The sequence below is a fragment of the Glandiceps talaboti genome, chromosome 1 (genome assembly GCF_964340395.1).
Source record: "Glandiceps talaboti chromosome 1, keGlaTala1.1, whole genome shotgun sequence".
Classification (NCBI taxonomy): Eukaryota; Metazoa; Hemichordata; class Enteropneusta; family Spengelidae; genus Glandiceps; species Glandiceps talaboti.
This window is the reverse complement of record NC_135549.1, coordinates 21156535-21167770: the sequence shown is the minus strand read 5'-3', so window position 1 is coordinate 21167770 and position 11236 is coordinate 21156535. Positions and strand designations below refer to the sequence as shown.

General features: G+C 36.7%; 1 protein-coding gene across 1 annotated transcript; it reads right to left on the bottom strand.

Annotated features, from left to right (window-relative positions):
* Positions 1-236: 236 nt before the first annotated feature.
* LOC144453366 (26S proteasome non-ATPase regulatory subunit 6-like) lies at positions 237-7432 on the bottom strand. The gene is made up of 8 exons (XM_078144646.1): positions 7274-7432; positions 6262-6467; positions 5479-5624; positions 4184-4403; positions 2839-2947; positions 2335-2503; positions 1757-1862; positions 237-1262 (listed from the first exon to the last, which is right to left on the bottom strand). The coding sequence occupies exons 1-8, from the start codon at positions 7416-7418 to the stop codon at positions 1194-1196; spliced, it is 1170 nt and encodes a 389-aa protein (XP_078000772.1). The 5' UTR covers positions 7419-7432; the 3' UTR covers positions 237-1193.
* Between the last annotated feature and the right edge of the window lie 3804 nt (positions 7433-11236).

The following is an 11236-nucleotide window of genomic DNA, read 5'->3' as shown; positions in this document are numbered from 1 at the left end:
CACACACAGCATACCACACTTCACAAACAACACACATGCATACACACATCACTGAACTACAGAACCACACCACACAATGCATACATACATGCATGTATGCACACATGCACATACAATGCAAGTGTTGAGTCAGACATTATTTCTTTTGTGTAATACGTGAATTCACTTCATATTCCTCACAAAGGATTTCTAAATGAAAACATTTTATTTCATTTAGCAAAAACATAACTTGTCATACATGTCATAATTTCTATTTTGATCTCAGCTAATAAATGTAAAACAAGTACAAAATAAAAGATAAAGTGTACAAGAAATATGTAGACGTGATGGCATGATTGAATTTGTGAAATATGACAGAACTGCTACCCTCTGAAAAACAGGCTACAACAAGGGTTTACAAAACTTATGTACGATACTACTATGGAAAGCATGCTCTGTGCAAACTCAGATAGACACCAACTAAAACTATTGTTGAATAATATTGCTATAAGTTATCAACAGAAATCATAAATTACAATCAAAGTAGGGTGGAGTCTCTGATGTGTACTATGTTTTCCTAGAGTGGCCATACATTTATTCTATGCAGTGTTATGATATCTTGCTTATGGGGTGATTACATGCACATAAACAAGGCATCACTATAACCAACTTGTTTACTCTAGTACATGCAACACCAATCATTTTAGTTTGTGTCTCTTTTGGTTTGCTGATAACATTCTTTTTGTAGTAGTACTTTCTCCCTATAAACATGTAAAGTGCATACACTTGAACCAGTGTTATATCAAATAAATGCCCCAGAGTTTGTCCTTTTGTTGCGTGTTGATATCACCTGATATACACCCGAAAACCGTAGAATAATTGGCAGGACAAAATGGTCTGAAGAAGTTGCACTTCATAAATACCTGCTGGACTAGTATACTGTAACTATCAATGTAAAAAAAAACAAGGGAAAATGTTGTTCTTCCAAAGTGGAAACATTTGTGTGGCTTTTAATGGTTCAATATAATATAGTATGGTCTGTTAATTAAATGAAAACTGTCAATAGTTGAAAACATAACATATTGACACATAACTTGGTTTCATGTTTCCATATATGTCTTCTGTATGAGTTTACACTGGTTTCCCACAAGGACATTCAAAGTTGTTGTGTGTGCGGTCCATACTGTTGTCAGTAGTTCTTGGAATGTGAAGGTTTATATATTTATAACACGACTTAATTTCTGTACTCTGTTCAGCAATAAATCTCCTTTCTTTATCGTTTCCTGTAAAGATTAATGAAAACAAAGATTTTTAGGGAGGGAAGAACTGCTTTCTTTTGGAGATTTCCTTTTGAAAGATATATCGCCTTGTCATCATTCTTAAAATGACCAAGTTTACATGGGGTTTTCAACAGTTTGAAATACTTGCTGTAAGGCACAATTATAATAGTAATATTTCCAAAATACCTGAACAGTCAAGGAAAAGACTGATATCCAGCGATTATACATCAGTTTCCACTGTGCCTGCACGCTAGGGAGTCTTCAGTATTTATATCAACATCTTACCAGTACACATACAACAGAAAACCTCCATACATTGAAAACATGAGGCTCAGCACACAAAGACTCCCTATATCAGTGTGCAAATTCAAACAGCTCAATCAATGCCTATAGATACTGACTTTATGTATCAGGCTGATATTTTCAGACTTGTTAGATTTTTGTGGATCCAAAATAAACTTTGATACAAGTTTTGATAAGCCCTGTTGATATCTTACCTGGTATTGCCAGTTTTTACTGTCAGGTCTGTTTGTTTCTACAATTCCTCCAACTTTGTCAATTTTACAATGAAGACGGCCAGCGGCTATGTATCGTGACAACTCTCTGTAAGTAACACAAAGAAGATAGACAAGGTCAGTTACCATGGTTACTGTGTCTTATTTGAATCACTTTGATCATAATAATCTGCAGTCTATGCTTTCTTGTTTCAAATGTACACATGAATACAATGTATGATGTAGGTAGAACAGGACAGTGTGGTATCTATGCTAACTTTGGGCAGGGTTTTCACCAAGCTTTGGACTAGGGGACAACATCTGAAAAGGATGGAGTCAACCAGCTGTGAAGCAGTAATGAAGCAACTAAAGTTTGTTCACATGAAGATATAGGGATAGTCTGGACTGAGATAGTCTGTACTTAGGTAGTCTGGACTGAAAATGAATACAGTCAAAACTCAACACATCTACAAAGTCAACCAGAACAGTGGAATTATCAGAATTCTCAAGACACTGTTCTCACTGTACACAAAAGTTGGATCATAATTTGTGGACTGGAAATTAATAAAATCAAAACTTACTGATCTACAAAGTCAATGCTAACACCAAAAGCATCAGCCATGTACTGTAGAGTCAAACTTCTGTATGACTCCAGTAATTGTGTGTACGCTAATATCCTCATCTCTCTGACGTAGTACCGATAATGTGGTGCCATCAGACGATCTACCTTCAACATTTGTTCCACTTTAGCTGCAATAATAACATAATCAGTTAATGATGGGATGGCCTATTCATTGATTATAGGCCAGAGAAAATGGCAACTACTAGAAACCGATTGCTCACATTCCCGCTTATTTTTTACATGTTCAGGAGCACATACAAGGGAAAGACTCTGAACTATTGGTTTTGTTCTCATAAACCTCTGAAGGTGTGCAGAGACTGCTAATGTTTGACAATGTCTGGATACGTGGTCACCAGTTTTACCACCACATTTCAGTGGGAATCTCTGCCATACATGACTATAGATACACTAGGCACTGACTTGACCTGAAGAAGGTTAAATAAGTCGAGTGTTTCTCACTTACCAAGGGATTTGAAAAAGTCAGCATATCTGCAATCGTAGAGTGAAAACAGGAAAGTCCTCACATCTGATAAACTATGCAAGACTTCTAATATTTCAGAACCTTTCACTACCTGAAACACAAAAAAATCATTTTCAGGCATTATTTATACTGAACATGCAGTCAAGATGTCAAATAGCAAGCAGTGCAACCTATACAGGGTTTTCACAAGGTCAAAACAGCTGTGACAAATCTGGTGGACTGAAAGGACTGAGAGCTGATATATAAACTATCCTTTGCATATCTGATGTTACATTATATTTCTGTTGTATCTGCTGTAGCTTTTTGGAGTTAAGTTTCAATAGCTGCAACACATTTCTTGCTTACAACTTATATCATTTTGAATACTAGAAAGCCAAATTCACTTTCAAAGAAAGAGCATGTGCTGCACAAATGCTCTCCCTCCAAAAATAAACCTTGGATTTTAAAACATTCTTCATGCATTTATTACAGATCCTGCCACACTTTAAACCTCTACTGGTTAGTGAGAGATACTGTAGGCCAAAAAAAAGGGGTACTAAGTACATTTTTGTACCTCTACACAGTCCCTTCTCTTAACATATCCCAATGACTACATCTAGGGTTTTGAAGCAACTTTATATACTTCCCTAGATAGGGAAGGCTGTCAATATTCTACAGTTATGCTGGAATAGTTGGGTGGCAGTCAAGCAAACATGCCAAGATGTGACCTTCTCACCACAGCCAACTAATAAATTATATGCCAGGGACCAGACTAGTTACAAGCACAAGCTTAGAGTCGAGAAGCATCTGGCCTTCACGAGTTTAATAAATACATAATTAATTACCCTTCGACATTAGTCCCATAACTTGAACAAGATATTACCCATCAACCTACATGCACATATACATGTGCCTTTCTGTTGTACCTAAAATTCAATATCATCGTAGTTTTGATGGTTTTGTTATTTTTTCTGTTACGTGTGGCCATTGCTGTTACATACATAGAGGGAATTGTGTAAATAATTATCAACTCTACCACATCCAATCTGTGAGGGCGCCCCGCCGTGGCATACCTTACAGACTACATGTACATCTTCCCATGCCTGGAACCTAGTCGTGTTGGGGTTATTTGGCTGCCCCCTATGCCTGGCATTTTGCTACGTAGTCATATATGTATTTGATTCTAAAATTATGTTTAAAAGGTTTAATGCCAGGCATAGGGGAAAGGCAAGACCCAAATATCCCTACCCACTTTCACTTTAAAATTTTACGAAAACACCAAATTAATGTCCAACCACTGAGTGATATCAACAATAGCAACAATGTTTATATAAATTTTTGACATTACCTTTTGCCTGAGATCTGTCCTATCAAGTGACAGCATAGAAACTATGACAGCATAGGTGACAAATTTGTTATAATCCATGAGTTCATACGATGTAAAGGTTGATACGGTATCCAGGAAGTAATTGGTGGCACTCTTGAAATCTCTGATTGCCATGGAGTAGACACCTTGATACACCTTCAGTCTATTCCGCCTATCCCAATCTCCACCTTCTTCTATCATGCTGAAACCATTCAAAATATCAAATATCACTAGTACTATATAAGAATGTTATTGTGTTTCACAAGATCCAAAATACCCAATATTTCTTCAATTCAATGAATAACTTTTAAAATCTCCAGTCAGGAAAAAAATGCATGTCATTGATGTTCAGCTGACGACACCAGTCATCCTACTCTTACTCCCAAGCTTGACTAGAAATGGATATATACATACATACATACATACATACATACATACATACATACATACATACACACACACACACACACACACACACATACATACATACATACATACATACACACACACACATACATACACACATACATACATACATACACACACACACACATACGTACGTACGTACGTACATACATAGTATGTATGTATGTATGTATGTATGTACATACATACATACATACATACATACATGTACATACATACATGTACATACATACATACATACATACATACATACATACATACATACATACATACATACATACATACATACATGTACATACATACATACATACATACATACATACATGTACATACATACATACATACATATACATACATATATACATACATACACACATACATACATACATACATACATACATACACACACACATACATACATACATACATACATACATACATACATGTACTTACATACATACATACATACATACATACATACATGTACATACATACATACATACATACACGCACGCACGCACGCACATGCACACGCAAACACACACACACATAAATACATGTGCATAAATTGTAAAGTCAGTTCACTATTCTCCATGTACATGTTCTCATGGGATAATCAACAGCTGTCCCTGCAAGTTACTAGCACTAGCAGTCTCTACCAAATACACTTACCCTGATTCATTAGCCAGAATTAGTGAAAATGGTTTACTCAATTTGTATTCACTTCCAAAAAGACTGGTATTGAACTATTTTTTCCTCCATGTATGCATAGTTTCACACGTCAAAAAAATGAAACATTACACCTCTATGTTGTGCATAGGGAATAGTCCTGACTAGAATATCATACTTACTCTTTTGCCTTGTCTATATTTCTAGTAATGAGATCATTGTCCATGTAGAAAAGACCAACCCGTATCAAATGAAAAATAATGTCCAGTCGATGTCCAAGCGCCACTGTCTTATCAAAAGCTTTCCTGAATGCAGTCAGACAGGCTTCCTACAAAACAACCACCATGTGTGAAATCAGAGATGAATGTCTTAGAAATGTGGAAACACCAAACAACATACATGAAGAGTCACGATAATTCGTCCAGTAACATTACATGCTACATGTAATGATGTATATTGTATTTTATCAGAATGTGATGTAACTAGTATGTCTGGGAAAAGTCTTTTACACTACTTGCAATGTGTAGTATGTACACACAAGACACAGCAAAAATTCTTTAGTATGGTTTCTGGTTTAATGATTCATATTATGTATAAGCTGTCCAACAATAATTATATCCACATGCAACCCAACTTTATGGATTAATCATTCAATTTGCACAAACATTAAAATGCATCAGGATGCATATTTGATATTATAGCTACATGTAATTCTATAGATTATGGGTAACTACAATTTATATAATTAATACTATTCAGGTGTTATAGATGTCTAAGTTCACACACTGTGTGTATACAAGAGAACTTGACCAGTGTGCGAATGTGTGTAACAATAACAGCCATGCATCAGAAAATGTGTCTTTACACTTACAATGTACTCTCCACTATGACACAAAAACTTAGCTCTATCAAATACCTTTTACTTCATCTCTAATACAGCACAGAAATTCAGTTCTCACACTTACTTTATCTCCAATACGACATAGAAACTCAGCTCTTTCTAACAATGCATCTCTCACTTCAGTTTCTGTCAAATTCTGTTCCGCATCCTCTAATGCATCACTTAATTCTTTGAGCTTTGTAGCATTGGCTTCTTTCATTTTCTTTAATAATGCCTGGTCAGCACTCCATCCTAGTTCTGTACACAGTTCTTCATAAAATGGAACCATATCTGTAAAAAAAAAAAAATTTAAAAATACAGTAACTGTTGCTAAACCTCAGCTATTTTTCAACTCTTTTTGAAAGGAGGACATTTTGCCTTACTGAGTTTTTAACACTGAGTTTAGCCAAAGTGATTTGTGCAAATACATGATCATATGATAAGCAAACAAGGATCATTTGTCTCTCAGTTTGCATGTTAAGATGCATTTGTATACATGTATGTCTATGCACGTTACACAAGTGTTACAAGTGAAACACCTCCAGAGTTGTGGAGTCCATTGAACAATTTCAAAATACAATAAGAGACAAACTGACTACCCAAGTTAGTGATAGTTGATACTTTGTTATCAGTACATTTTGTTACAACATTTAGAACTTTCCCTTTTGATTTTTAAGTGTACTTTTGTTACATATTATTTAAACGTAATTATTATGCTTAAAATACTGAGAAATATGGGTTATTGAAGAAAGTTAGTTATGAGATAAGGACCCTTCCAGGGATACTATTACAATTAATATTAATTAATATTACATGTATGTATAAAATCAGAGAGAGTTGTGGGTAAGATGTACAGTACAGTATCCGATTACAAGCATCCAGTCGTTATCGTTACATGTGTAGAATTAAAACCAAAATTCAGTCTATACTACAAACTGACGGATAATAATAAAATTTAGTTTTAAAACTCATGTACATCTAGGAAAGTATTGATTTGCCTTGTGTTGCAAATATAATCACTGCATGACTTCGCAAAACACTGTGGTCCACAAGTCTGGAGGCCATGTCTGATAATGTGATATAGAAATTAATCTTACTATTTTGCTTAATTCCATCCATGAGTTCCTTTTTAGCTTTCGCGTCATTCTTGTGATCAGGTCTGCCGAGAAAAAATTTCAGCTGGGCTAGTCTAAGATCGGGGTTTTTCTCCAAACCTTCTTCTTGTAAGTTTTCCGCCGGCATGTTGATTTCTGTGAAAATGGCTGCCTGTTTGTTTGGTTGTGGTTTGTTTTCTATACACTTGAGGGCGCTGTTCAGAGTCGGTCGCTTTTTGCTCTATTTTACAGGTAATATACCCACAACTATCTGATTTCAAGTTGTACTGTCGGACATCATCTCCTTGAAGTCAGACAAATCTCACCGGTATACAAGGGATTTTTTTATTTTAAAAAAAACAAAAACATTTTTGACATTTGCAAAGTGTAGAATTGCCACTGATGAGTTTCTGAATACTCATTTTCATCGGTTCTGGTATCAATGATTTATTGTAGAACTAGAAGGAGATAGCAATTTTAGAAATTTGTCAACAGATTTTCTTGAAGGACATGCAGAATATTTGCAACGAAATTAAGGATAATATATGCACCTATTATGATTCTGTCAAAGATATAGATTACTCTGATCAGATATAACAAACTTGTGTATTAAAACTCCTCATACAAACTGACTACCCAGGTTAGTGATACTTTGATATTGAAGTGTTTTCAGAGCACGTTAAATTTAGTTTTTTGTACATTTGTATATATGGCCATGGCCTGTGGGTTGGCCTGCGGGGACGTACATGAGGCATATAAAGTGGGCTGTGGTCAACTGTAGGAGAAAGTCGGAAGGAGGCTCAACATGGGGTGACACGGAAAAAGAATTGGGTTTGAATTTTTTATGACTGAAAGGGACTGCGAACTTGTGCAAATGGACATAAAGGAGATCGATATTATTCGAAATCTTTATGCAGACAACTGTGATCGATTTACTCCCAACAAAGTAATAAAAACGATTGAAAGTTTGATATAGTTTGATAGGCACAAAATATGAGCGCGCTCGATCCCCAGTTAACGTTGTCTATAAAAAAAAAAAAAATATTCTGGATTTTAAAAAAAATTGGAAGAGAATGTTACAGCTGTAATTTATTTTGTTGTCTCGAAATCATTTTTCCGGAGCTAGCGATCCACAAGGCGACGCTAGCCGGCTTCATCGTCTTGTGACTAGTGCCCTCTAGTGAATACCTTAGACAATCATTTTCTGAATGTGTGTGGTGTGTCCAATCATTCTAAGTACTCCTATCGGAGTAATTATATAATTTTTCTCTTTCAACGCCAGCCTTCAACCTTCTAGTCTAGAGACTCAAAATCTCTGTAGAACTCAGGTAATATTGCCTTTTTGATTTGAGTTGATCGAGCGGGCAACATTCGTCTGCCTGCATTACAGCGCCCTCATCGATCGACGACCAATTTCATTTCACTTACCAGCGATACTCTATCATGCATGTAGATAACAGTTCATTTTACAGACACTAGGGTAAGACAAGTATCCTAATTGAACACTGAAAACATTTTCTTATCTTAATTCCGGATGTCAAGGGCAATATAATTATTCTGTGAAACATGAACATTTATATATACACACACACACACACACACACACACACACACACACACACACACACACAAGCGCGCGTATGCATGCTTGTATTTTTATTGCCATTTTCAAATGTAGGTGTGTATACAACATTAAGATCTGACAAAGAAATCACCTGTGATAGGAGATCTAGAGTGTGGGTGGACCATCTTGAACAAAAAGAGCCAGGCAGAAAGCTGTTGGAGGGAGGGAGGGAGGGAGGTAGTGAAATATCGTATGTGTGTGGATGAGTTACTGTAGTAATAATTTTGCATTGTTCTCAAAGTTTAATTTGACATATCACACCTTGAATCTCAGACCACTAACTTTAGTGGTTTGAGCTTGAATGTTACACCGCCTGTAAATGTGTTTCGCTTCTCTTTGAATGCCGGTATGATCACAGGACATTGAACACCGTTGATGATTCATCTGTTGTTTTCATTTTCTGTGCACGGTTTATTTACCTGGCAGGCTGAAACAAAGCACTCACTGTGCAGTTTTGACTAAGAGTTGACGATCAGGTTTCTACAACTTGTCACGGCTATTGTACAGGTGAACAATGCATGACGAGTCATCTAAAACACTTGGCTGTTTGAATTTGAATCGAAATCCAAGTAGCCGTTACGGATTACGTGGCGACCGGCCAAAAGTACTCGCATTTCTCCTATATAACATGGTTAAAATTAGCACCGAAAGATTGGATAATGAACGTCTGCATTCAACTTTGAGTTTTCATCCACACCATCGAACGTTGCAATATTTGGGAGGACACTGTAATATTGACGGTTCATATGGTGATAGTTCATATTTTCTCGCAAACCATATACAGCTGACATTTCTTACGCGACACAGGCAGCGTAATATATCCGTCCTCTTGACTTGTGCTTCTTGGATGGTGCTGTAAAAGAGGCTGTGGTTTACGACGATGTTTTTCTTAACTGGCCAGCCATATACCCTTGTGGAATCCCACAGCCACTTACAACAACAACACAAATGTTTACTATAAATTTGGATCTATATGTACTCAGAAAATACCATATAGATGATAACACCAAAATATATAATCTTCTATTTTAAAAAAATTCTCTTTATTTAATAAAATAAACTAATTCTTATTTTCTGGATTGAAAATTGGTTGGTAGAAGCAGATATCCATAGCAAACTAGGATCAGTGAAGTTCAAGGAATGTTGCATGTATTAGTCGTTTAAATTTCACACTTGGCCTGTTCAAATATTTCGAAAATTTCCAAATCATGATTCACTCATCTTATCTAACTTGACTAAAACTTTCTGGTAGGCAATTTACTCAAGTTTGTTTGTGTCAGTACATCAACGCTATCGTGGTCCGGTCAAGTATGAAGGGCATTTAAGGTTACGGGAACTCCACCCCGTGTATTTGCTGTGTATTTCACATAAGGGGTTTATCTTAATGGCTGTTTTTATCAGACACAGTAGGGACCCATGCCGATACACACCAACGTCATCTCTGATTAGACTTTAAAGTCACCACCGAGCAGTGTCTCTAATGTCTCCGGAATTCACATCGGAGTTCATATGTTTTTAATTCTTTAGACGGCTAGAGAGACAAACCCCAATTAGGTCAATGCAATATGCAACATGTGTGAGCGTCGTCGAGCCCAGTGCAGTGCGCCTTCAAGTGATGAGCCACACACTGCCTAGCCGTATGTGAGGTCAATGTTCGTTTATCGCAATATATTGAAGGCGTTTTTAACACTAAAAACGAGAAGAAAAAGTAAGCTAACAGGAGACAAAAAGGATAAAAATGAATGAAAGAAAGAAAGACAGCGATTCGGAAACCATATTGTGTTACATTATTTACCCCAATGGATTCCCTGTGGTTTCGATTTTAATGAACACTGAGAAATCCCGCGAGAACTATTTCAAGATTTCGTATAAGAAAAACGGAGGTCTAGGTCCTCCTACGTAGTAATTTTTTTCAACGTGGTGGCCTTTCATTTGTAGTAAATTGTACGGTCACTCATGTATTTTAGTGGGCGTGAAACGTTTGAAAACGTTCTGAACATGTTACTATGTTCGTAATCCTGTCCTCTGGCAACCTTCGACATAAGAATAGCAGGGATAGGTCCTTACCACCCCTCTCGTCACATGGAAGAGTCCGACTGTATTCTAAGTGCGACCGTATCATTGACGTCCGACACAGCCCGGCGTATAAACACACAAACATATAGTGACTCGCAAAGTTGGCCGGGTGTGGATAATGTCATTGCTCCAGGCTCGAAGTGACTGAACAATCAATAATTGTCAACCGAAGAGAGAGAGGTGATTGTGCGAGTAGTTCCCGTCTTTCCCTTTTCAATGTGCAGTCGGGCTTCCTTCGTGTCCTAGCCACTTGTCACATGTAAGGA